The following is a 27996-nucleotide window of genomic DNA, read 5'->3' on the forward strand; positions in this document are numbered from 1 at the left end:
GACACAGATACCGACACGGATTCCGACTCCGGTGTCGACTATAATGATGCCAAGTTACATCCTAAGGTGGCTAAGAGTATTCAGTACATGATTGTGGCAATAAAAGTGTAACATATCACAGAAGACCCCGCTGTTCCTGAGACAAGGGTCTGTATGTTTAAGGGAAAGAAACCTGAGGTAACGTTTCCTCCCTCTCATGAACTGAACGCTCTTTTTTTGAAAAAGCTTGGGAATCTCCTGACAAGAGACTACTGATTCCCAGGAGGTTTTCTATGGCGTATCCATTTCCCTCGGGGGATAGGTTACGGTGGGAATCCTCCCCTACAGTGGACAAAGCCCTGGCGCGTTTGTCCAAGAAGGTGGCGCTACCGTCCCCGGACACGGCAGCACTTAAAAGATCCTGCCGATCGTAAGTAGGAAACTACCTTGAAATCTATTTATGTCACAGGGACGCTGCAGTCTATCTAAAGGACGCTGCGAAAGATATTGGCCTCTTGGCTTCAAGGGCCAATGCCATGGCAATCTCGGCTAGGAGGGCGTTGTGGACGCATCAATGGAATGGTGATGCTGATTCTAAAAAGGCTATGGAGGCTCTGCCCTTCAAAGGTGAAGTTTTGTTTGGTGAAGGCCTCGCGTACCTGGTTTCTACAGCTACGGCGGGTAAGTCGTCCTTTTTGCCTTTTGTCCCTCCACAGCAAAAGAAAACACCTCAATACCAGATGCAGTCCTTTTGGTCTCATAAATTCAGGAAAGGACGAGGATCCTCTTTCCTTGCTGCTAGAGGTAAGGGAAAAGAAAAAAGATCGCCGGCTGTGGCAATCTCCCAGGAGCAGAAGTCCTCCCCGGCTTCTGCCAAATCCACCGCATGACGCTGGGGCTCCGCTGCGCGTCTTCAGCTCTTCAGTCAGGTCTGGGTTCACTCGGGCCTGGATCCTTGGGTGCTGGAAATTGTGAACCAAGGATACAAACTGGAGTTTTCAAGACGTGCCTCCGCACCGATTTTTCAAATCGGCCTTGCCAGCTTCTCTTTCTGAAAGAGAGGTAGTGTGTGCGGCAATACAAAAGCTGTGTCGGCAGCAAGTCATTGTCGCGGTACCCCCGTTACAGGAGGAAGGGTTTTATTCAACCTTGTTCGTGGTCCCGTACCCGGATGGCTCGGTCAGACCGATTCTGAACTTAAAATCCCTCAATTTGTATTTAAAAAGATTCAAATTCAAGATGGAATCTCTCCGAGTGGTGATCTCCAGTCTGGAGGGGGGGATTTTATGGTGTCAGTCGACATAAAGGATGCTTACCTACATGTCCCCATATATCCTCCACATCAGGCGTACCTGAGGTTCGCTGTTCAGGATTGTCACCACCAATTTCAGACGTTGCCGTTTGGTCTTTCCACGGCCCCGAGGATTTTCACCAAGGTAATGGCGGAAATGATGGTACTCCTGCGCAATCAATGGGTCACAATTATCCCGTACTTGGACGTTCTCCTGATAAAGGCGAGATCACAGGAGCAGTTGCTAAAAAAAAAAGTTGCGCTCTCCCTGACGGTTCTGCAACGACATGGCTGGCTCCTAAATTTGCCAAAGTCGCAGTTGATTCCGACAACATGGCTGTCGTTTTTGGGCATGACTCTGGACACGGAACTACAGAGAATTTTTCTCCCGTTGGGAAAAGCTCTGGAACTCCAGAACATGGTCAAGAAGCTTCTGAAACCGAGAAACTGAGTGTCGATTCATCAATGCACTCGAGTGCTGGGGAAAATGGTGGCGGCCTACGAGGCCATTCCGTTTGGCAGGTTCCATGCAAGAACTTTTCTGTGGGACATGTTGAACAAGTGGTCTGGGTCCCATCTACACATGCACCGGAAGATAAGCCTGTCCCCCAGGGCCAGGATTTCTCTCCTGTGGTGGCTCCAACTTTCTCACCTTCTAGAGCAGGGCTGGCCAAACCGGTCCTCGAGATCTACCAACAGTTCATGTTTTCCAGGCCTCCTGGAGATCTGTAGAATTGTCAGTTAGGAATGAATGCAGCACATCTTAATTAGTAATGACTACACCTGTGCACCAGCTAGGTGGTCTGGAAAATGTGAACCGTTGGTAGATCTCGAGGACCGGTTTGGCCAGCCCTGTTCTACAAGATTGGATCTTGGTGACCACGGATGCGAGTCTCCGAGGTTGGGGAGCAGTCACACGGAGTAAATTTCCAGGGAAAATGGTCAAGCCAAGAAGCTTGTCTACACATAAACATGCTGGAATTAAGGGCCATCTACAACGGCCTTCTACAAGCGGAACATCTGCTGCGCGGCCTACCCGTCCTGATTCAGTCGGACTACATAACAGCGGTGGCGCACATAAACCGCCAAGGCGGAACAAGGCGCAGAGCGGCGATGGCGGAGGCCACAAAGATTCTTCGCTGGGCGGAAAAACATGCAAGCGCTCTGTCAGCGGTCTTCATTCCAGGCGTGGACAACTGGGAAGCAGACTTCCTCAGCAGACACGATCTCCATCCAGGAGAGAGGGGTCTTCATCAAGAGGTCTTTGCAGAAGTGACAGGTCGTTGGGGAATTCCTCAAATAGACATGATGGCGTCTCGCCTCAACAAGAAGATTCAGACGTATTGTTCCAGGTCAAAGGACCCTAAGGCAGTAGCTGTGGACGCTCTAGTGACACCGTGGGTGTTTCAGTCGGTCTATGTGTTCCCTCCACTTCCTCACATCCCAAAGGTGATAAGGATCATAAGAAGAACAAGGGTTCAGGCGATACTCATTGTTCCAGATTGGCCACGGAGGGCCTCGTATGCGGATCTTCAGGAATTACTCATAGGAGATCCCTGGCCTCTTCCTCTAAGAGAGGATCTATTACAGCAGGGGCTGTGCGTGTTCCAAGACTTACCGCGGTTGCGTTTGACGGCATGGCGGTTGAACGCCAAATCCTAGCTCGAAAGGGTATTCCCGGAGAGGTCATCCCCACTCTACTGAAAGCTGGAAAGGAGGTAACGGCGAAGCATTACCACCGTATTTGGAGAAAATATGTGTCTTGGTGCGAATCCAAGAAGGCGCCTACGGAAGAATTTCAGCTGGGTCATTTTCTCCATTTTTTGCAAGCTGGTGTGGATGCGGGCCTTAAGTTAGGCTCCATTAAAGTGCAGATCTCGGCCTTATCTATTTTCTTTTAAAAGGAATTGGCCTCGCTTCCAGAAGTACAGACTTTCGTGAAGGGCGTGCTGCACATCCAGCTTCCATTTGTGCCCCCAGTGGCACCATGGGACCTTAACGTGGTGTTACAGTTCCTTACGTCGCATTGGTTTGAACCTTTACAAAAGGTTGAGTTGAAATTTCTCACTTGGAAAGTGGTCATGCTATTGGCCTTGGCGTCCGCAAGGCGGGTGTCAGAGTTGCCGGCTTTGTCTCACAAAAGCCCCTACTTGGTTTTCCATGTAGATAAAGCGGAGTTGAGGACTCGTCAACAATTTCTCCCAAAGGTGGTTTTTTTCATTTCACATGAACCAACCTATTGTGGTACCTGTGGCTACTGAAGCCTTGGCTGAGTCAAAGTCTCTCGATGTAGTCAGGGTTTTGAAAATTTATGTAGCCAGAACGGCTCGTATTGGGATAACAGAGGCGCTGTTTTGTCCGGTATGCTTCAAACAAAGTTGGGGCTCCTGCTTCTAAGCAGACTATTGCACGCTGGATCAGTAATACGATTCAGCATGCTCATTCTACGGCTGGATTGCCGTTACCGAAATCGGTGAAGGCCCATTCCACTAGGAGGGTGGGCTCGTGTTGGGCGGCTGCCCGGGGTGTCTCGGCGTTACAACTTTGTCGAGCAGCTACTTGGTCGGGTTCAAACACTTTTGCAAAATTCTACAAGTTTGATACCCTGGCTGATGAGGATCTCATGTTTACTCAATCTGTGCTGCAGAGTCATCCGCACTCTCCCGCCCGGTCTGGAGCTTTGGTATAGACCCCATGGTCCTTATGGAGTCCCCAGCATTCTCTAGGACGAAGGAGAAAATAGGATTTTAATACCTACCGGTAAATCCTTTTCTCTTAGTCCGTAGAGGATGCTGGGCGCCCGTCCCAGTGCAGACTTTTTCCTGCAGTACTTGTTAATGGTTATTGCTTTTGTTACACAAAGGTTGTGTTTCGGTTAAGGTCAGCCTGTTGCTGATCTCTTTGGTTCACGCTGTTACCTGGTTTTAGTTAAATGCCATGTGGTATGGTGTGTTGTGGTGTGAGCTGGTATGTATCTCACCCTTAGTTTAACAAAATCCTTTTCCTCGAAATGTCCGTTTCCTCTGGGCACAGTTCCTATAACTGAGGTCTGGAGGAGCGGCATAGAGGGAGGGACCAGTTCACGCCCATTGAAGTCTTAAAATGCCCATGTCTCCTGCGGATCCTGTCTATACCTCATGGTCCTTTTGGAGTCCCCAGCATCCTCTATGGACTAAGAGAAAAGGATTTACCGGTAGGTATTAAAATCCTATTTTTCCAGCAGCCCAGGACTTCTTCTCGACTATACCCCAGCCACAGGCAGGCTACTTTGAGTTTGGTGTCGGCAGGAGTGGGCACCGTTTGTGGGTGGCTGTTTTTAAGAGTCCCCCATTACGTTTATTTCTTTTCATTTTACATTTACTTCAGAGCGGTCCTATAAGGACACCTCATAGTCACTCCAACACCCAGCGCCGGTGGCGGCAGCAACAGCCACTGGGTTGGGGATTTATACTGCAGGATTCCAGGAGGGACAGCACACTCACAGCTCCCAAAACATGCATCCGCAGTCAGATGCTCAGGGACAGGTAATTGCGGCTCCCTGCTTGCAGGGAGCCACTGTTCACCGCCGTTGTGGGAGACCACCGACAGTGCTGGTTGTGAGGGCATTGGGTATCGCGGCTCCACTCAGTAGACTACAAGAGCACTAAGGGAACAAGATACCGCTTACAGTGATGGCAGCCATAGCCCTGGGGTCCACACCAGAGAGAGGGAGACAGGCTCCTCCTGTTAGTACCCATACTCATAAGCACATTCTGCATCAAAGGTTATATTGACATATACCATTTTCAGAAAAACATCATCGGCTAAACACCAGCATGGACAAAAGTGTAAACTGAGGGCCAGAGACAAAAAGGCATTGAGGATGATTGTGGCCAAGAATAAGAAGACTATCACTGCAAAAGTGACTGCTTAACTGAATTCCCATGTTTCACACCCTGTGTCTACTAGAACAGTCAGGAGTGAACTCCACAAGTACGATATTCATGGGCGAGCTGCAGTTGCCAAAACACTGGTAAAACCGGCGAATGCCAAGAAGTGGAGAGAGTAGTGTAACACTCATAAATCATGGACTGCCGAGCAATGGAAGACTGTCAACTGGTCGGATGAATCGTCATTTACCCTGTTCCCAACCGCAGTACGAGTATACGTGTGGAGAACACCAAGCCAAGTGTACGATCAGGACTGTCTGGTATCAAGAGTGAAGCATGGTGGAGGGTCGGTGATTATTTGGGCAGTCATATCATTGTATTCTGCCTGCACCATTATCACTGTGCTCGGTTCAGTCACTGCCAAGGACTGTGTAGACATTTCGTCCGACCTGGTATATCACATGGTGTAGACATTGTTTGCGGCAGGTAACGCCTGATATCAAGCTGATCAGGGAATGATTGATCCAGCTCGTGTTGTCCAATCGTGTTTTTCTGAGCATCTCATTTTGCATGGCCTCACCAATCACCGGACCTTAATATCATAGAGCCCCGTTTTCTACCGCCATCATCACTCCAGGAACTTTAACAAGTTTTGCATGAAGAATGGTTTAAGATTCCATTGTCAACCATCCAGGACTAATATTTGTCAATTCCAAGGAGAATTCAGGCCATCATTCATGCTAGCGGTGGCCCAACTCCTTATTATGTGATAAAATCATTCTTTGCCTTGGTGTATATATGTATATGTCTTCCAAGAACGAAGATCCCAAGGAGGTGGGCATTCCTGTACAGCGCAGTTGTAAATGTGATTTCTCCCCAGGATCCGGAAATTGTGTCTGTTGCTTCACGGTTACTTTGTGGAATGCTGCTTCTGCTGCGGCGTCCAGTCAGGAATTGGCTTGGGCTTCTACGTTGACCCAGGTAAAGTCTCATTTAGTTAACTAGCTTGCAACGCCGGGACAGCTCCGCTTGCTAGCCTTGATCCATCTGCCCTCCCTCTTACCCAAGCTTTGCGTAGTCAGACTACGCAGCTGTCTACTGTAGAGCCCCATGGATGCAGTTCTTTACTCAAACCATGTAGGGGTTGGTGCAGGTGTGAGCATCTTTTCCGCAGATGTTAGGCAAGGATAGGGCATCCAAGCACAGGCCGTCTAGTAGGGAGAGGTTTCCTCAGAGCATGAGACTAGCGTTTCCGTCACAGTGAAGACTTCCTCAGTACCTGACATCTCTCTCACAGGCACTTGCCAGAGCGGTTTGATCGGTATTCCAGGTTAGGTATTCCAAGCAGACTTCTAGGTCCAAGGCCTTAGCATTCCAGCGTCGGAAATGAGTGACAATGGAGTTCCCCTCTTCTGGCCAGCTTCAGGACCTCCTTTGCAGAGGCGTGGACTCACCCTAATGGGTGCTTCCAGTTGTCTAAGCACCTTGCAGAGCAAACCAAGTGGGAGACGCCTTCTCCGCTTGATGCCCACGTTGTCTGTCTTGTTAGATTGTCAACCTTGCCTATTCCAAATATGCCTTTACTTAGTGATCACACAGATAGAAAGCTCGAGAACTTTCTTAAAATTGCCTATACCAATGCGGGTGCTACTGCACGCCCAGCACTTACGCTGGCCTGGATGGCTAAGGCCCTTGTGCATAGGCTCTAGAAGATGGTGTCTCCTCTGCTACTAGCAGGAAGGAATTATTGTCCATTGTGAGGCTCATTAGGGTGACAGGCTCTTACTTCGGTGAGGCAGCCATTGATATGGAGGTGTTGATCTCTAAGATGCTGGCATCCACTGTGGAGGCTAGGAAAGCACTCTGGCTGCATTCCTGGCCCGCAGACACTGAATCCAAGAAAGTGTTACAGACGCTCTCATATTCTGTGAACACCCTCTTTGGTCAGGAGTTAGGCAAGGTGGTCTTGGATGGTGGCAGCTTCTAAGACTGCCTTTCTTCTGTCAGCGGCACCTCCCAAAGCCAGAATTTTTCGTGCCTTTCATCCGCAGGGAAAGGCTAGATGTCAGGCATCTTCTAGATTCCTGAATTTCTCCTCGAAGGGATCTAAGCAGCAAGAAGTCTTGGTTCACCAGATGACCCACTTCTAAAACAGCCTGACAGGGCAGGCCTCCTCCTGGGTGACCCCATTTTGGGAGGCCGGCTTCTGCATTTCGCTGATGTGTGGATGGAGACCACAACGGACACCTGCGTCAGATATGTAGTCTTCCATGGTTATGCACTGATGTAAGAAGCATCCTCCAGCATGGTTCTTTTCCATCGGATGTCCAGAGGATCCAGGAAAAGCAAGAGCTCTCAGGGAGTCTGTTCACTCCCTTCTGGCCTCCAAGGTCATCATCCCGGTTCCCCCATCTCAAAGAGGTACAGGTTTCTATGCCAACCTCTTCCTAGTCCATGTTCCGGACAGTTAGTTTCGGCCTATCCTCAATCTGAAGGCGCTAAATCGGTATCTGTGGGTTCCCGGGTCTCCCAAGGATGGAGGATGATGTCTTGCCACCGGTTGTTCCAGGGATGGTGGACGGCTCAAGAGAGCCTGCTTACCCATCAATGTCCTGAAATTCAGAGCGGTGTACAAGGCCTTTGCTTATCTCAGCCTCTCCTCCAGGGGCGTCTGGGTAAGGTGCAGTCGGACAACACGACAGCCGTCGCTTACATAAACCACCAGGGTGGCACTCGAAGTCGCGGCACCATGAAATAGGTCAGTCATATCCTCAGTTGGACAGAGCATCACCTTCCGGTTCTGTCGGCGGTGTTCATTCCCGACATACAGAATTGGGAAGAAATCTCACTGAGTTGCCAGGATGTACTATCCGGCGAGTGTGCTCTACAGCTGAACGTCTTCCAGTTGCTAGTCCACCATTAGGTCCTCCCGGACATAAACGTGGTAGCATCTCAGCACAACCACCAGCTGCTGAGGTACCGTTCCTGCTCACGGGATCTTGAAGCTCTCCTGGTAGACATTCTGGTGGTACAGTGGACATTACCACTCATCTACAGCTTTCCTCCAATTTCGATGATCCAGTGGGTGCTCCGCAAGTTCAAATTTGAGGGCTACACGCGAATCCCGGTGGCTCCAGATTTGCCGCGGCGGGTGTAGTACACAAATCTTCTGGGCCTCTCAGTCGGTGCTCCTCTGTGGTCGGATCTTCTGTCCCAGGGCCCATGCGTCAATCCAAATCTGGTTTGTCTTGCTTTTACTGGGTGGCTCTTGAGACATCCATCTTATGAGAGAAGGGGTTTTCCAGAAGGGCCATTCATACCATGCTTAATGTCCAGAAGTCTTCTTTGGCTAGAATTTATCATCATGTTTGGCGGATCTACTTTGCATGATATCTGGCCAGGGGTTTCAATCCCAGATCATTCTGGATCTCGCGAGTCCTTCCTTTTCTGCGGGCAGGTCTGGATTTGGGGCTGCAGTTCTTTTCTTTAAAAGTACAGGTCTCCGCCCTATCTGTCCTCTTACAGCAACAGATTGCACTCTTACCGGATGTACGGATGTTTTTTCAGGGTGTCCTCCATTTGCAGTCACAGTTTGTTCCTCCAGGGCTCCTTGGATCCTGTCCTTGGTTTTTCAGCCTCTACAGTGCATTCCCTTTGAGCCTTTGGTTGTGGTGGACGTTTGTTGGCTTACATGGAGGACTCTTACTTGCCATTACGTCGGCCAGGCTGGTATCCAACTTGAATTCCTCATCTTGTCTCTCCCCCTTTCTGATCTTCCATTTTTATTGGGACATTCTGAGGACTTACTTCGTGGTGTCTTGATTCCATATCAACTTGGAAATTGTTGTTCTGTCTTTCAATACTCTGGACTCTTCACCAGAGGAAGCTTCCCTGGATGTCGTGAGAGCTCTATGGATTTGATTCTTTGCCCACACTTTCATTAGTTTCTATGCATTTGAAACATTCAGACACAGCCTTCCAGTGAAGGGTTCTCAGTGCAGCTCAGGAGTGTCCCCTTCTATAGGGAGACAGCTGTAGGATACCCCAGTGTCATCTCTGTGCCCCCTAGTGTAGAAAGAAGAAAATGAGGTTTATGTTCTTATCTTGGTAAATCCTTTTCTTTGACTCCATAGGGGGCACAGGACGCCCATCCTGACACACCTGGCTTGCGTGGTTTAATCCTGTGATACCAGTTCTCCGCACACCTTTCCTCCGTGTATGTTTCTGAGTGTGTGCCGGTCTTACTTCTCCCTCTACTTCTCCTCTCCATGGGCTTGCTAATTTTACTGGCTGGGCTGGGAGCGGAGCATAGAGGAAAGGGAGCCCTGGACTGCTGGGAAAAAATAAGTAACTATTTGGAGTCCAGACTCCCTTCTCTAGGCCATACCCAGTGTTATCCCTGTGCCCCCTATGGAATCGAAGAAAAGGATTTAACAAGGTAAGAACATAAATCTCCTTTCTCCTTTAGAATGTAGCTTGCTGCCATTTATCATCAATTAGTTAGTTACATCTTTTACACAGACCTATTACCTGGTTTTCTTTTTTTGTGATAGGAATATTAATAGTGACTTACACGAGGAAAGGGACTGATGTACCTGAATAAAGTTATCTAATTGTACAGTAGAGCATAGTATGTTAGAGCTATAAAGGTGAATAATAACAGAAATAGAAAATGCAATCTTTGGATCTTTGCAAAATTTGAGAACTTTCACAATTGAAACATGTTAAGTAGGGAAGTCCTTCCCACCCCATTTCGGTAATCCCGGTCGGGATTGAAAAAAATCTTAAAATGGCCATACATCTGAAGATATATTGTCATATTTGACTGGTTGGAAAGAAAATCTGGTAATGGATGAAAGCAAATGACAATTGTCCATTTGCTCCCAAACACTGGAAAACTGATAAAAATGGTCAATCAGACAAATTGGTTAAATCCATTTGATTTAACCAATTTGTCTGAACGATCGTTTTTTTCATGTTTACAGCATTTAGGAGCAAATGGTCAATTGTCATTTGATTTTATCCATTACCAGGTTTTCATTCCAACCAGCCAAATCTGACAATAAATCTTTAGGTGTATGGGCAGCATAAATCCTGGGATTCAATTGTACAAGGATCTGTTATTATTCTGTTTTCTACATACATTATGACATATTTATCCACTGTCCTCTGTGCCATCCGTCTTCCCCCACCTGTCGCCATCCGTCTTCCCCCACCTGTCCTCTGTGTCATCCGTCTTCCCCCACCTGTCCTCTGTGTCATCCGTCTTCCCCCACCTGTCCTCGGTGCCATCCGTCTTCCCCCACCTGTCGCCATCCGTCTTCCCCCACCTGTCGCCATCCGTCTTCCCCCACCTGTCCTCTGTGCCTTCCGTCTTCCCCCACCTGTCCTCTGTGCCGTCCGTCTTCCCCCACCTGTCCTCTGTGCCGTCCGTCTTCCCCCACCTGTCCTCTGTGCCGTCCGTCTTCCCCACCTGTCCTCTGTGCCATCCGTCTTCCCCCACCAGTCCTCTGTGCCATCCGTCTTCCCCTCCTGTCCTCTGTGCCATCCGTCTTCCCCTCCTGTCCTCTGTGCCATCCGTCTTCCCCTCCTGTCCTCTGTGCCATCCGTCTTCCCCTCCTGTCCTCTGTGCCATCCGTCTTCCCCTCCTGTCCTCTGTGCCATCCGTCTTCCCCTCCTGTCCTCTGTGCCATCCGTCTTCCCCTCCTGTCCTCTGTGCCATCCGTCTTCCCCTCCTGTCCTCTGTGCCATCCGTCTTCCCCTCCTGTCCTCTGTGCCATCCGTCTTCCCCTCCTGTCCTCTGTGCCATCCGTCTTCCCCTCCTGTCCTCTGTGCCAATTGTCTTCCCCTCCTGTCCTCTTTGCCATCCGTCTTCCCCCACCTGTACTCTGTGCCGTCTGTCTTCCCCACCTGTCCTCTGTGCCGTCCGTCTTCCCCACCTGTCCTCTGTGCCATCCGTCTTCCCCCACCTGTCCTCTGTGCCATCCGTCTTCCCCTCCTGTCCTCTGTGCCATCCGTCTTCCCCTCCTGTCCTCTGTGCCATCCGTCTTCCCCTCCTGTCCTCTGTGCCATCCGTCTTCCCCTCCTGTCCTCTGTGCCATCCGTCTTCCCCTCCTGTCCTCTGTGCCATCCGTCTTCCCCTCCTGTCCTCTGTGCCATCCGTCTTCCCCTCCTGTCCTCTGTGCCATCCGTCTTCCCCTCCTGTCCTCTGTGCCATCCGTCTTCCCCTCCTGTCCTCTGTGCCATCCGTCTTCCCCTCCTGTCCTCTGTGCCATCCGTCTTCCCCTCCTGTCCTCTGTGCCATCCGTCTTCCCCTCCTGTCCTCTGTGCCATCCGTCTTCCCCTCCTGTCCTCTGTGCCATCCGTCTTCCCCTCCTGTCCTCTGTGCCATCCGTCTTCCCCTCCTGTCCTCTGTGCCATCCGTCTTCCCCTCCTGTCCTCTGTGCCATCCGTCTTCCCCTCCTGTCCTCTGTGCCATCCGTCTTCCCCTCCAGTCCTCTGTGCCATCCGTCTTCCCCTCCTGTCCTCTGTGCCATCCGTCTTCCCCTCCTGTCCTCTGTGCCATCCGTCTTCCCCTCCTGTCCTCTGTGCCATCCGTCTTCCCCTCCTGTCCTCTGTGCCATCCGTCTTCCCCCACCAGTCCTCTGTGCCATCCGTCTTCCCCCACCTGTCCTTTGTGCCATCCGTCTTCCCCCACCTGTCCTCTGTGCCATCCGTCTTCCCCCACCTGTCTTCTGTGCCATCCGTCTTCCCCCACTTGTCGCCATCCGTCTTCCCCCACCTGTCGTCTGTGCCGTCCGTCTTCCCCCACCTGTCCTCTGTGCCGTCCGTCTTCCCCTCCTATCCTCTGTGCCATCCGTCTTCCCCCACCTGTCCTCTGTGCCATCGTCTTCCCCCACCTGTCCTCTGTGCCATCCGTCTTCCCCCAGCTGTCCTCTGTGCCATCCGTCTTCCCCCAGCTGTCCTCTGTGCCATCCGTCTTCCCCCTCCTGTCCTCTGTGCCATCCGTCTTCCCCCACCTGTCCTCTGTGCCATCCGTCTTCCCCCACCTGTCCAATGTGCCATCCGTCATCCCCCACCTGTCCACTGTGCCATCCGTCATCCCCCACCTGTCCACTGTGCCATCCGTCTTCCCCCACCTGTCCACTGTGCCATCCGTCTTCCCCCACCTGTCCACTGTGCCATCCGTCTTCCCCCACCTGTCCACTGTGCCATCCGTCTTCCCCACCACCGCACATTGATGATGCTACCATGCAATGTGCTCCCAGTCTCTCAGTTAGTATATACGGGTATTTTTGGGAATCAAAAACATCTGGGATTACTGGATTGGCTTTTATTATTTGAGCTCCATTAGATAGATCTATTTTTGTTGTGTTTAAATCTCCTAAAAGACACATAAAAGCATTAAACTATCAAAGTAACTTTGCTAAGTGTGTGTGTGTGCTGCGGGCTGGGTGGCTTGCTACACTCACCACAGGATCTGTTCCCATTCTGTGGGTGTCGTGGACATCCACGAGTGGGAATAGTCCTGTTTTGCTGGGACTCCGGTTGGCAGCATTGTCGGCTGTCGGGATTCTGATGTCTGTATCCTGACCGCCAGGATTCCAACAGCTGGCAAATTGAACGAATCCCCTTTATATATTTAGCATTTTTAGATACACTTTCGATCAAAATGTATGTGACAGTTACCAGCATATTTAACATATTCATGCTTTGCAGAGCGAACTCACTTTGCCTACACAATATATCTGTTTATTTTGTCATTTGGAAACCTGTGTGTTATAGTTACAGAACAATAAATGATGTCCTGTGTATTGGATAATTATTAGTGAAATCTTATTTTGTTTATTTTTTCTTGCAGGTTTTAGAAAACTATATGCCCCCACCTCCGATCACAGCTCCCATAATGAACCCTTTGGCAGACCCACAGTCCCAGCAGCAACAAGTCCCGGTGTCTGGAGCTCCTGTCACATCAGTACCATTTCAACCCTCTCAAATACCCCTTGGGCAGCCAGATTTACAGAACACATTCCCAAACATGCCACCTCACATGGGACAACCTGGTGTGCACCTTGGTTCCTCAAAGCCTAATACTGAAGGTGCTCCAGGTGCACCAATTGGCAACACTATACAGGTTATTGTTAATAATGTAATTGACAGTTTTCAAAACCATTCCAAGCCATCCTTCACTATTAGATTATACCCTCTATAATCAGTTTGCATATGTTTTCTTCTTTTGGGTTTAGTGAGCATCAGTGTAAAGAAGAATCTGGCTTCTCACAACTAGAATGCATATTTGTTTAGCCATGTATTTGGAGTGTTTATGTGTATGTTTCAGACCATGCACACGCTGCCCGCTGAGAAAATCAGTAAGAACCCCATTCCTGAGGAGCACCTTATCCTGAAGACCACGTTTGAGGCACTGATTCAGAGATGTTTGTCTTCTGCCATCGACCCCGTATGTAACTTTCTCCATCTTTCAAATGACTAGGCCAAAAACATGAATACGTTCTAGGTGATGCTATTATCTATTGCCATAATAGTTTATTTTTGGTTACACGAATAACAGATTGTTAATTTCCTGAGTGTCCACCATGTAGATCTTTGCAAGGCTCATTTATATTTTTGCAAAATAGTCATTTTAGAATCTGGAATTTTAATTGAATATTGCCAAACACTTCCTTTATAGAAATATCTGTTAATGTGTTACAGTTATGAATGTGAGCAATAGCTGTATGTCAGATTTGTGTGCCCTCTGTAAGAACAGAGCAGCAGTTATCTGATTAAGTTTGCTTTTCCATAGTAACACTACGCCCACATACTGTTCCCCATAAGCCACTGCATGCACCTGTTACAGAAAATCTGTATTTATCCGTATTTTCTGCTTGATTATTTTCCCACATTGCAGAAGGTCCAATGGAATTGTGGTTACTGCCATTGTTTTAATCTAAGGTTTCCTTGCTTTCATTGTCTTTATTAGCAAACCAAAAGAAAGTTGGACGATGCTAATAAGAGGCTGGAGTCCCTATATGACAAACTAAGGGAGCAAACGGTAAGTCTGTCACGCTTTGCCATATGGTTGCTCATTATGCTGCTGCACTCCCACTGGCATATCAGGCAGAATGTGGTTTATTTATAGCTTTCTATCACTTTCATATTACCTTTCCTATCCATCAGTCAGCTTCAGCGTCTCCTTGGAAATACCACTGTTCCACAGTCTAGATCTAGTTGGCTATAGCAGAATGCTTGTAGTAACATTGAGAACGCTGTATATGTATTTGAGTTTGTATTACAAACGTATGTACAGTGTGACGATGCAGGATTAGATTGCAGTGTTCAGGGTCAGAGTGAGCATACCAATTTTCTCTAACGTCCTAGAGGATGCTGGGGACTCCGTAAGGACCATGGGGAATAGACGGGCTCCGCAGGAGATAGGGCACTTTAAGAAAGCTTTGGATTCTGGGTGTGCACTGGCTCCTCCCTCTATGTCCCTCCTCCAGACCTCAGTTTTACACTGTGCCCAGAGGAAGATGGGCGCACTGCAGGGAGCTCTCCTGAGTTCTTTGCATTAGAAAGCATTTTTGTTTGGATTTTTCTATTTTTACAGGGAGCACTGGCAACAGGCTCCCTGCATCGAGGGACTGGGGAGAGAGGAGCAGACCTACTTAAATGATAGGATCTGCTTCCTCAGCTACTGAAGACCATTAGCTCCAGAGGGGGTGAACACAGGTTCGTCCTGGGCGTCCACCCCCGGAGCCACGCCGCCGTTCTCCTCACAGAGCCAGAAGAACAGAAGCAAGAAGACGTCTCAGGCGGCAGAAGCCTTCAGCGGCTTCACTGAGGGTAACGCACAGCACCGCAGCTGTGCGTCATTGCTCCACACACCTCACACACTCCGGTCACTGTATGGGTGCAGGGCGCAGGGGGGGGGCGCCCTGGGCAGCAATAATAACACCTCAAAACATGGCAAAAGATATATACATGTACAGCTGGGCACTGTACATGTATATAAAAGAGCAACCGCCATTTTTACACAAATTTGAGCGGGACCGAAGCCCGCAGCCGAGGGGGCGGGGCTTCTCCCTCAGCACTCACCAGCGCCATTTTTCTCTCCACAGAACGCTGAGAGGAAGCTCCCCGGACTCTCCCCTGCTTACACACGGTGAAGGGGTGTTTAAAAGAGAGGGGGGGGGGGGCACATAATTGGCGGATAAGATATTATACAGTGCTGCTGGGGAAAAATATTTTGTGTTGGTCTCCAGGGTCATTGCGCTGGGGTGTGTGCTGGCATACTCTATCTCTCTGTCTCTCCAAAGGGCCTTAAAGGGGATACTGTGTTCAGAAAAGAGTTTCCCTGTGTGTATGAAGTGTCGGTACGTGTGTGTCGACATGTTTGACGAAAGGCTCGCTTAATGTGGAGGGGGAGTGTTTGAATGTCAGGTCGCCGTCGGCAACGCCGACACCGGACTGGGTGGATATGCTGAATGTCTTAAATGCAAATGTGAATCTCCTGCATAAAAGGTTAGACAAGGCTGAGGCTAGGGATCAGTCAGGTAGCCAGACCGTGCCTGTCCCTGTGGCGCCAGGACCTTCAGGGTCTCAAAAGCGCCCCATATCCCAGGTCGCTGACAAAGATACCTACACAGATACTGACTCTAGTGTCGACTATGAGGATGCAAAATTACAGCCGAAGGTGGCAAAGGGTATTCGATACATGATTATTGCCATAAAAGAGGTTTTGCATATCACTGAGGAACCCCCTGTCCCTGACACGAGGGTTTACATGTATAAAGGGAAAAAGCCTGAGGTCACGTTTCCGTCCTCATTTGAGCTAAGCGAATTGTGCGAAAAGGCTTAGGAATCTCCGGATAGGAGACTACATGTTCCCAAAAGGATTCTTATGGCGTATCCTTTTCCACAGAAGGATAGGATACGATGGGAATCTTCGCCAAAAGTAGACAAGGTACTGACACGCTTATCCAAGAAGGTGGCACTGCCTTCTCCGGATACTGCTTCCCTCAAGGATCCTGCTGATCGCAAGCAGGAAATTACCATGAAGCACATTTACACACATTCAGGAACTATCGTTAGACCGGCCATGGCGTCGGCCTGGGTTTGTAGTGCTGTCGTGGCATGGGCAGACTCCTTATCTACGGAGATTGACACCTTAGATAGGGATTCCATTCAAATGACCATTGAGCATATCAGAGATGCTGCCTTGTATATGAGGGATGCTCAGAGAGACATTTGTTTACTAAGCTCCAGAATAAACGCTATGTCTATTTATGCTAGGCGACTCTTGTGGACCCGACAGTGGACGGGAGACGCCGACTCAAAGCGACATATGGAGTCATTGCCTTACAAGGGGGAGGAGTTGTTTGGAGAAGGCCTCTCGGACCTTGTCTCTACTGCTACGGCCGGTAAATCGAATTTTCTCTAACGTCCTAGTGGATGCTGGGAACTCCGTAAGGACCATGGGGAATAGCGGGCTCCGAAGGAGGCTGGGCACTCTAGAAAGATCTTAGACTACCTGGTGTGCACTGGCTCCTCCCACTATGACCCTCCTCCAAGCCTCTGTTAGATTTCGTGCCCGGCCGAGGTTGGATGCACACTAGGGGCTCTCCTGAGCTCTTAGAAAGTTATAGTCTTAGAATTTGTTATTTTCAGTGAGACCTGCTGGCAACAGGCTCACTGCAGCGAGGGACTAAGGGGAGAAGAAGCGAACTCGCCTGCTTGCAGCCGGATTGGGCTTCTTAGGCTACTGGACACCATTAGCTCCAGAGGGATCGACCGCAGGCCCAGCCTTGATGTTCGGTCCCGGAGCCGCGCCGCCGTCCCCCTTACAGAGCCAGAAGCAAGAAGATGGTCCGGAAAATCGGCGGCATGAAGACTCTGTCTTCACCAAGGTAGCGCACAGCACTGCAGCTGTGCGCCATTGCTCCTCTCACACACTTCACACTCCGGTCACTGAGGGTGCAGGGCGCTGGGGGGGGCGCCCTGAGGCAGCAATAAAAACACCTTGGCTGGCTAAAATACCTCAATATATGGCCCCAGGGGCTATATATGAGGTAAATACCCCTGCCAGAATTCCATAAAAAACGGGAGAATAGGCCGCGAAAAAGGGGCGGAGCCTATCTCCTCAGCACACTGGCGCCATTTTTCCCTCACAGCTCGGCTGGAGGGAAGCTCCCTGGCTCTTCCCTGCAATTCTACAGTACAGTAAGAGGGAAAAGAGAGGGGGGGCATTAAAATTGGCACTGTATACAGTATATTATATAAAAGCTATTAGGGACATAACTCAGTTAGTCCCTGTATATATATATAGCGCTCTGGTGTGTGCTGGCATACTCTTACTCTGTCCCCCCAAAGGGCTTTTGTGGGTCCTGTCCTCGTTTAGAGCATTCCCTGTGTGTCTGCGGTGTGTCGGTACGGCTGTGTCGACATGTTGAATGAGGAGGCTTATATGGTGACAGAACAGAGGCCAATATATGTGATGTCGCCCCCTGTGGGGCCGACACCAGAGTGGATGGATAGGTGAAAGGTATTAACCGACAGTGTCAACTCCTTACATAAAAGGGTGGATGACGTAACAGCTGTGGGACAGCCGGCTTCGCAGCCCGCGCCTGCCCAGGCGTCTCAAAGGCCATCAGGGGCTCAAAAACGCCCGCTCTCTCAGATGGCAGACACAGATGTCGACACGGAGTCTGACTCCAGTGTCGACAAGGTGGAGACATATACACAATCCACTAGGAACATCCGTGACGTGATCCCGGCAATAAAAAATGTGTTATACATTTCTGACTTTAACCCAAGCACCTCTAAAAATGGGTTTTAGGTTTGGGGAGAAAAAACAGGCAGTGTTTTGTTCCCCCATCAGATGAATAAATGAAGTGTGTGAAAGCGTGGGTTCCCCCGTTAAGAAACTGGTAATTTATAAAAAGTTACTGATGGCTTACCCTTTCCCGCCAGGTGGATAAGTTACGCTGGGAGATATCCCCTAGGGTGGATAAGGCGCTCACACGTTTGTCAAAAAAGGTGGCACTGCCGTCTTAGGATACGGCCACTTTAATAGGTACCTGTTGATAAAAAACAGGAGGCTATCCTGAAGTCTGTATTTACACACTCAGGTACTAGACTGAGACCTGCAGATAGTGCTGCTGCAGCGTGGTCGGTGGCCCTGTCAAACAGGGATACTAGTTGGCAAACATAAAAACATATTAAAGACGTCGTCTTATATATGGGGGATGCACAGAGGGATATTTTGCCGGCTGGCATCCAAAATAAATGTAATGTCCATTCTGTCAGGAGGGTATTAGAGACCTGTCACTGGACAGGTGATGCTGACTTAAAAAGCGCATAGAGAGCCTTATAAGGGTGAGGAATTATTTGGGGATGGTCTCTGGGACCTCGTATCCACAGCAACTGCTGGGAAGAAATAATTTTACCTCAGGTTTCCTCACAGACAAAGGTACAGTCCTTTCGGCTTCAGAAAAGCAAGCGGGTCAAATGGCGCTTCCTTTCTGTACAGAGACAAGGGTAGAAGGAAAAAAGCTGCACCAGTCAGCCTGTTCCCAGAATCAAGATTCTTCCCCCGCCTCCTGTGAGGCCACACCATGACGCGGGTGCTCCACAGGTGTAGCCAGGTACGGTGGGGGGGCCGTCTCAAAAATTTCAGCAATTAGTGGGCTCGCTCACAGGTGGATCCCTGTTTCTTTCAAGTAGTATTTCAGGGGTACAAGCTGGAATTCGAGATGTCTCCCCCCAGCCGTTTCCTAAAATATGCCTTGCTGACAACTCCCTCAGGCAGGGAGGCTGTGCTAGAGGCAATTAATAAGCGGTATTCCCAGCAGGTAATACTCAAGGTGCCCCTACTTCAACAAGGACGGGGTTACTATTCCACACGGGTTGGGTACCGAAACCGCATGGTTCGGTGTGACCCATTTTATATTTAAAATCCTTGAACACAAAAATTCAAGTTCAAGATGGAATCGCTCAGGGCGGTTATTCCAAGCCTGGACGAGGGGGATTACATGGTATCCTGGGACATCAAGGATGCTTACCTGCATGTCCCCATTTACCATCCTCGCCAGGAGTACCTCAGATTTGTGGTACAGGATTACCATTACCAAGTCCAGACACTGCCGTTTGGACTGTACATGGCACCGAGGGTGTTTTATCAAGGTAATGGCCGAAATGTTGATACTCCTTCAAAAAAAGGGAGTTGTAATTATCCCGTACTTGGACAATCTCGTTATAAGGGCGAGGTCCAAGGAGCAGTTGGTAGTCGGGGTAGCACTATTTTGGAAAGTGCTACAACAGCATGGTTGGATTCTAAACAGTCCAAAGTCACAGCTGGTTCCTATGACACGTCTACTGTTCCTGGGGATGGTTCTGGACATAAACCAGAAATAGTGTTTCTCCCGGAGGAGAAAGCCAAGGAGTTGTCATCTCTAGTCAGAGACCTCCTGAAGCCAAAATAGGTAGCGGTGCATCATTGCACGCGAGTCCTGGGAAAAATGGTAGCTTCCTACGAAGCAATCCCATTAGGCAGGTTCCATACAAGAACTTTTCAGAGGGACCTGTTGGACAAGTGGTCCGGATCGCATCTTCCGATGCATAGGCTGATAACCCTGTCTCCAAGGACCAGGGTATCTCTACTGTGGTGGCTGCAGAGTGCCCATCTTCAAGAGGGCCGCAGGTTCGGCATACAGGACTAGGTCCTAGTGACCATGGATTCCAGCCTTTGAGGCTGGGAGGCAGTCACACAGGGAAGAAATTTCCAGGGACTTTGGTCAAGTCAGGTTATTTCCCTACACATAAATATTCTGGACCTGAGGGCCATTTACAATGCCCTGAGGCCGGCAAGGCCTCTGCTTCAAAACCAGCCGGTACTGATCCAATCAGACAACATCACGGCAGTCGCCCATGTAAACCAACAGGGCGGCACAAGAAGCAGGATGGCGATGGCAGAAGCCACAAGGATTCTCCGATAGGCGGAAAATCATGTGTTAGCACTGTCAGCAGTGTTCATTCCCGGAGTGGACAACTGGGAAGCAGATCTTCTCAACAGACACGACCTCCACCCGGGAGAATGGGGACTTCCTCCAGAAGTCTTCCAATAGGATTGTACACCATTGGGAAAGGCCACAGGTGGACATGATGGCGTCCCGCCTCAACAAAAAGCTATAAAAGATATTGCACCGGGTCAAGGGACCCTCAGGCGATAGCTATGGACGCTCTGGTAACACCGTGAGTGTACCAGTCGGTTTATGTGTTCTCCCCTCTGCCTCTCATACCAAAGGTACTGAGAATAATAAGAAGGCGAGGAGTAAGAACGATACTCGTGGATGGCCAAGAAGAGCTTGGTACCCAGAACTTCAAGAATTTATATCAGAGGACCCATGGCCTCTGCCACTCAGACAGGACTTGCGGCAGCAGGGGCCCTGTCTGTTCCAAGACTTACCGCGGCTGCGTTTGTCGGCATGGCGGTTGAACGCCGGATCCTGAAGGAAAAGGGCATTCCGGAGGAAGTCATTCCTACTCTTACTAAAGCCAGGAAAGAGGTTACAGCAACTCATTATCACCGCATATGGCGAAAATATGTTGCATGGTGTGAGGCCGAAAGGGCCCCAACAGAGGAATTTCAACTAGGTCGATTTCTGCATTTCCTGCAAGCAGGAGTGACTATGGGCCTTAAATTGGGTTCCATTAAGGTACAGATCTCGGCTCTGTCGATTTTCTTTCAAAAAGAACTAGCTTCAGTACCTGAAGTTCAGACATTTATAAAAGGAGTGCTGCAGAGTCAGCCCCCGTTTGTGCCTCCTGTGGCACCTTGGGATCTCAACGTGGTGTTGAGTTTCTTAAAAATCACATTGGTTTGAACCACTAAAAACCGTGGATCTGAAATATCTCACGTGGAAGGTGGTTATGTTATTGGCCTTGGCTTCTGCCAGGCGAGTATCAAAGTTGGCGGCTTTGTCTTGTAAAAGCCCTTATTTGATTTTCCATATGGATAGGGCAGAATTGAGGACTCGTCCCCAGTTTCTCCCAAAGGTGGTGTCAGCGTTTCACCTGAACCAGCCTATTGTGGTGCCTAGGCTACTAGGGACTTGGAGGACTCCAAGTTGCTAGACGTTGTCAGGGCACTGAAAATATATGTTTCCAGAACGGCTAGAGTCAGAAAATCTGACTCGCTGTTTATCCTATATGCACCTAACAAGCTGGGTGCTCCTGCTTCTAAGCAGACTATTGCTCGTTGGATTTGTAGTACAATTCAGCTTGCACATACTGTGGCAGGCCTGCCACAGCCAAAATCTGTCAATGCCCATTCCACAAGGAAGGTGGGCTCATCTTGGGCGGCTGCCTGAGAGGTCTCGGCTTTACAACTTTGCCGAGCAGCTACTTGGTCAGGGGCAAACACGTTTGCAAAATTCTACAAATTTGATACCCTGGCTGAGGAGGACCTGGAGTTCTCTCATTCAGTGCTGCAGAGTCATCCGCACTCTCCCGCCCGTTTGGGAGCTTTGGTATAATCCCCATGGTCCTTACGGAGTTCCCAGCATCCACTAGGACGTTAGAGAAAATAAGAATTTACTCACCGGTAATTCTATTTCTCGTAGTCCGTAGTGGATGCTGGGCGCCCATCCCAAGTGCGGTTTATCTGCAATACTTGTACATAGTTATTGTTAACTAAATCGGGTTATTGTTGAGCCATCTGTTGAGAGGCTCTATTGTTTCATACTGTTAACTGTGTTTCATATCACGAGTTGTACGGTGTGATTGGTGTGGCTGGTATGAGTCTTACCCGGGATTCAAAATCCTTCCTTATTGTGTACGCTCGTCCGGGCACAGTACCTAACTGAGGCTTGGAGGAGGGTCATAGTGGGAGGAGCCAGTGCACACCAGGTAGTCTAAGATCTTTCTAGAGTGCCCAGCCTCCTTCGGAGCCCGCTATTCCCCATGGTCCTTACGGAGTTCCCAGCATCCACTACGGACTACGAGAAATAGAATTACCGGTGAGTAAATTCTTATTTTTTACCTTATGTTCCCCCGCAGCATGCTAAGAAGGTACCGCATTATCAAATGCAGTCCTTTCGTTCCAATAAAAGCAAGAAGGTAAGAGGAACGTCCTTTGTTGCCAGAGGTAAAGGCAAGGGAAAAAAGCTGCACTCGGCTAGTTCCCAAGAGCAGAAGTCCTACCCTACTTCCACAAAGTGCACCGCATGACGCTGGGGCTTTCCGGGGGGGGGGGTCAGATCAAGTGGGGGCACGTCTTCGTCTGTTCAGCCACATCTGGGTTCTCTCACAGGTGGATCTCTGGGCAATAGAGATTGTTTCCCAGAGATACAGACTGGAATTCGAAGACATGCCTCCTCGCCGGTTTTTCAAATCGGCTCTGCCGGCTTCCCCTTCGGAGAGGGAGCTGGTGTTAGCTGCAATTCACAAATTGTACATTCAACAGGTGATAGTCAAAGTTCCTCATCTCCAGCAAGGAGAGGGTTATTATTCATCCCTGTTTGTGGTACCGAAACCGGACGGTTCGGTCAGACCCATTTTAAATCTGAAATCCCTGAACCTGTACTTGAAGAGGTTCAAGTTCAAAATGGAATCGCTCAGAGCGGTCATCGCCAGCCTGGAGGGGAGGGGATTGGATGGTGTCTCTGGACATAAAGGATGCGTACCTTCATGTTCCGATTTTCCCTCCTCACCAGGCGTTCCTGAGATTTGCAGTACAGGACTGTCACTACCAATTTCAGACGTTGCCGTTTGGTCTTTCCACGGCCCCGAGAATTTTCACCAAGGTAATGGCGGAAATGATGGTGCTCCTGCGCAGGCAGGGCGTCACAATTATCCCGTACTTGGACGATCTCCTCATAAAGGCGAGATCTCGGGAGAAGTTGCTGGACAAGCGTGTCTCTGTCCGTGAAGACGTTGCAGAGGCACGGCTGGATTCTCAATTTACCGAAATCCCAGCTAGTCCCTGCAACGCGTCTGACCTTTTTGGGCCTGATTCTAGACACAGACCAAAAAAGAGTTTTTCTTCCAGTGGAGAAGGCTCAGGAGCTCGTAGCTCTGGTCAGGAACCTATTGAAGCCAAAAAAGGTTTCAATGCATCATTGCACGAGGGTTCTGGGGAAGATGGTGGCTTCATACGAGGCCATCCCCTTCGGCAGGTTCCATGCAAGGACCTTTCAATGGGACCTATTGGACAAATGGTCTGGGTCCCATCTACACATGCAAAAACGGATCACCCTGTCTCCCAGGGCCAGGGTGTCTCTCCTGTGGTGGCTGCGCAGTGCTCACCTCCTGGAGGTTCGCAGGTTCGGCATTCAGGACTGGGTCCTGGTGACAACGGACGCGAGCCTCCGAGATTGGGGAGCTGTCGCACTAGGAAGAAATTTCCAGGGTCTCTGGTCAAGCCTAGAGACTGGTCTCCACATCAATGTCCTGGAGTTGAGGGCCATATACAACGCCCTACGCCAAGCGGAGGAATGGCTTCGGAACAAACCGGTTCTGATTCAGTCAGACAATGTCACGGCAGTGGCTCATGTAAACCGCCAAGGCGGCACATGGAGCAGAGTGGCCATGGCAGAGGCGACCATGATTCTACGCTGGGCGGAAGGCCATGTAAGCGCACTATCAGCAGTGTTCATCCCGGGGGTGGACAACTGGGAGGCGGACTTTCTCAGCAGGCACGACCTGCATCCGGGAGAGTGGGGACTTCATCAAGAAGTCTTCACACAGATCACGGATCGGTGGGGACTGCCTCAGATAGACATGATGGCGTACCGCCTCAACAAAAAGCTATGAGGTATTGCGCCAGGTCAAGAGACCCTCAGGCGGTTGCGGTAGACGCTCTGGTGACACCTTGGGTATTCAGATCAGTCTATGTGTTTCCTCCTCTACCTCTCATACCCATTGTGTTGAGGATAATAAGAATAAGAAGGGTCAGAACAATCCTCATTGTTCCAGATTGGCCAAGGAGGACTTGGTATCCGGATCTGCAAGAGTTGCTCACAGAACATCCGTGGCCTCTTCCTCTAAGGCAGGACCTGCTGCTGCACGGGCCCTGTCTGTTCCAAGACTTACCGTGGCTGCGTTTGACGGCATGGCGGTTGAACGCCGGATCCTAGCGGAAAAAGGGATTCCGGAGGAGGTCATTCCTACCCTGATCAAGGCTAGGAAGGACGTGACGTCGAAACATTATCACCGTATATGGCGAAAATATGTTTCTTGGTGTGAGGCCAGAACTGCTCCTACGGAGGAGTTCCAGTTGGGCCGTCTGCTTCACTTCCTTCAAACGGGAGTGAATTTGGGCCTAAAATTAGGGTCCATAAAGGTTCAAATTTCGGCCTTATCCATTTTCTTTCAAAGAGAATTGGCTTCTCTTCCTGAAGTACAGACTTTTGTGAAGGGCGTGCTGCATATTCAGCCTCCCTTTGTACCTCCGGTGGCGCCTTGGGACCTTAACGTGGTATTAAGTTTCCTCAAGTCACCTTGGTTTGAACCACTCAAAACAGTAGAGTTGAAATACCTCACTTGGAAAGTGGTCATGTTGTTGGCCTTAGCTTCTGCAAGGCGGGTTTCGGAATTGGTGGCTTTATCATATAAAAGCCCAAACCTGATTTTTCACGTGGATAGGGCAGAGTTGAGGACTCGTCCTCAATTTCTGCCCAAGGTGGTCTCATCTTTTCATATGAACCAACCTATTGTGGCTACACGGGACTTGAAGGATTGCGAGTCCCTGGATGTGGTCAGGGCTTTGAAGATTTATGTGACCAGAACGGCTAGGATCAGTAAGACCGAAGCTCTGTTTGTTCTGTATGCGGCCAACAAGGTTGGCGCTCCTGCTTCAAAGCAGGCTATTGCTCGCTGGATCTGTAACACGATTCAGCAGGCACATTCGTCGGCAGGATTGCCATTGCCTAAATCGGTTAAGGCCCATTCCACTAGGAAGGTGGGCTCTTCTTGGGCGGCTGCCCGAGGGGTCTCGGCACTACAACTGTGCCGAGCTGCTACTTGGTCGGGGTCAAACACCTTTGCAAAGTTCTATATGTTTGATACCCTGGCTGAGGAGGACCTCCTGTTTGCTCAATCGGTGCTGCAGAGTCTCTCTCCTGCCCGTTTGGGAGCTTTGGTATAATCCCCATGGTCCTTACGGAGTCCCCAGCATCCTCTAGGACGTTAGAGAAAATAAGATTTTACTTACCGGTAAATCTATTTCCCGTAGTCCGTAGAGGATGCTGGGCGCCCGTCCCAAGTGCGGACTTCTTCTGCAAGACTTGTATATAGTTATTGCTTACATAAGGGTTATATTATAGTTGATCGGGTTTGAACCGAGGCTATGTTATTGTTCATACTGTTAACTGGGTAGTTTATCACAAGTTATACGGTGTGATTGGTGTGGCTGGTATGAATCTTGCCCTTAGATTTACAAAAATCCTTTCCTCGTACTGTTCATCTCCTCTGGGCACAGTTTCTCTAACTGAGGTCTGGAGGAGGGACATAGAGGGAGGAGCCAGTGCACACCCAGAATCCAAAGCTTTCTTAAAGTGCCCTATCTCCTGCGGAGCCCGTCTATTCCCCATGGTCCTTACGGAGTCCCCAGCATCCTCTACGGACTACGAGAAATAGATTTACCGGTAAGTAAAATCTTATTATTTCCTTCCACAACGTTAGCACGTTTCAGTGGGAGAAAACACTGTACCAGATCTTACATCATTAGAAAGCAAATGAGTATTTCCATCATTTGTCACCGGAGTGCAAATACAATGAGATAAATAGCTTCAGCATCACCATTTGTTTGACAAGTGTTCTAAATACTGCATCGACCAAATACCTATACCAAATTAAGCATAAACACAAGATATGAAATACCAATACAAGCGTGAACTGCATCGATAGAATGACTAGTAGCACAAAATGAGTACAGATTCCGTGTGTAGTAGAATAACTTGCGTAAATAACATTGCAGCATAAAACAATATATTGAAAGGATGTGGACATGAGAGTTACAGTAGTCCGAGCCCAGCTCGGGAGAGCTTGCAAGCTTTACACCATTATGTCCCTTTTTTATTCATTTTCGTTACTTTGTTAGTAGATTAGTACAAGTATATCATGGTTGCTTAAATACTTCTGTTTTGCAAAAAGAGTCCATGACCTGCCCTTACAGGTGTGGTACTGGACAGATCAATATCTCTCCATCTGTTTAAGCACAGTGGTTATATCTACACTTGTGGGGCAGTGTGCTTACAACAATCAGACTCTTCCCCAATTTTTCCCTAGTGCCCCTGTTACTTTTGTGAGGGGGGGCTGATCACTTCTGCAAATCTTGAGGAAAAACTTGCTAAATTTGTCCTTAGAGGGGTAGCAAAGGGATGCCTGTTACTTCATCTGCCCACCCACTTTCAGCGCAGGAATCCCACTATCTTTTATTTGAATGGATCTGTTTGTTCTCAAAATTACTTTTTAGACTTGTATACTGTTCCTGTGTAATGGGCATGTTTTGTAACGTTCTTTCTTCATGTACATCATTTGTGTAACCACTCTTTTTGTCTCCGTCACAGCTATCCCCTGCAATAATTGCAGGTTTGCACAACATTGCCAGAAGTATTGAGTCTCGGAACTATATGGAAGGGCTGAACATGCATACTCACATAGTTAGCACCAGTAATTTTAGTGAGACCTCTGCCTTTATGCCGGTACTCAAAGTAGTCCTTACCCAGGCCAACAAACTTGGTGTGTGAGTTCTTTTCTCATAAACTTCTTCTTGAAGGGGAAAACCAAGTTTCTACCCCGTGCAATGGATGATGGATCATGGACTAGCATGGTTTTAGAATTTCCAGAACTGAAGACCAACTGACTCCAGAAACAATTTTTAAACTTTATTTTTTATTCAATTTTTTTTTTTTTTTTTAAAGCTCTATTTCTCCAAATATTAATGTATTTCATGGATTATTCACAGCATGTCATTATTCAGGTTTCTACAATCATGATATTGAATATCTGACCAGGGCTTTTATATTTTAATGGTTCACATTTCAGAAAGATTTGGTTGCCAAATTATATCATCTAGAATAAAGTATGTGGTCCAAAATCATAAACAGTTTGGTTTTCCTTTTTTCTTTTTTTTTTTCTTTTCATAATTCTATGATATTGAACTTTTTAAAGCTGTTACACAGTGTGTACAAATCATATAAGCTTTAAAATAATAGGATTTTAATTACCTACCAGTAAATCCTTTTCTCGTAGTCCATAAGGGATATTGGCGAAATCTAGTACGATGGGGTATAGACGGGGTCCAAATGAGTAGATGCACTTTAAATTTCTTCAACTGGGTGTGCTGGCTCCTCCCCTCTATGACCCCTCCCACAGGCAGTTATAGGTAAAACAGTGCCCAAAGGAGAAAGGACATACTTGAGAAAAGAAACATAACAACAATGAGTGGTGAGATTTATACACCAGCACACCACTAACATAAAACAACCAGCAACGGCCGGTAATAAAACAGCAACAATTGAACAGGTAACCATACAAGAGACAACCTGCAGAAAAGTCAACGCACTGAGGCGGGCGCCCAATATCCCTTATGGACTACGAGATAAGGATTTATCGGTAGGTAATTAAAATCCTATTTTCTCTGACGTCCTAGTGGATGCTGGGAACTCCGTAAGGACCATGGGGAATAGACGGGCTCCGCAGGAGACTGGGTACTCTAAAAGAAAGATTAGGTACTATCTGGTGTGCACTGGCTCCTCCCTCTATGCCCCTCCTCCAGACCTCAGTTAGAATCTGTGCCCGGCCAGAGCTGGGTGCTCCTAGTGGGCTCTCCTGAGCTTGCTAGAAAAGAAAGTATTT

General features: G+C 48.9%; 1 protein-coding gene across 8 annotated transcripts in view; it reads left to right on the forward strand.

Moving 5' to 3' along the window:
* The window catches only part of SEC31A (SEC31 homolog A, COPII coat complex component), a 134624-nt gene extending 107382 nt beyond the window's left edge, over nucleotides 1-27242 (forward strand). For 6 of the 8 annotated variants that reach the window (XM_063919932.1, XM_063919934.1, XM_063919936.1 and 3 more), the window contains 4 exons: nucleotides 13001-13273; nucleotides 13478-13597; nucleotides 14120-14191; nucleotides 26706-27242. In XM_063919932.1, the coding sequence (XP_063776002.1) occupies nucleotides 13001-13273; nucleotides 13478-13597; nucleotides 14120-14191; nucleotides 26706-26885 (645 nt within the window). In that variant the 3' untranslated portion in view covers nucleotides 26886-27242. The remainder of the gene's footprint in view (nucleotides 1-13000; nucleotides 13274-13477; nucleotides 13598-14119; nucleotides 14192-26705) is intronic. The other 2 variants (XM_063919938.1, XM_063919939.1) reach the window with 1 other exon arrangement.
* The last annotated feature ends 754 nt before the right edge of the window (nucleotides 27243-27996 follow it).

The sequence above is a fragment of the Pseudophryne corroboree genome, chromosome 1, assembly GCF_028390025.1.
Source record: "Pseudophryne corroboree isolate aPseCor3 chromosome 1, aPseCor3.hap2, whole genome shotgun sequence".
Taxonomy (NCBI): Eukaryota; Metazoa; Chordata; class Amphibia; order Anura; family Myobatrachidae; genus Pseudophryne; species Pseudophryne corroboree.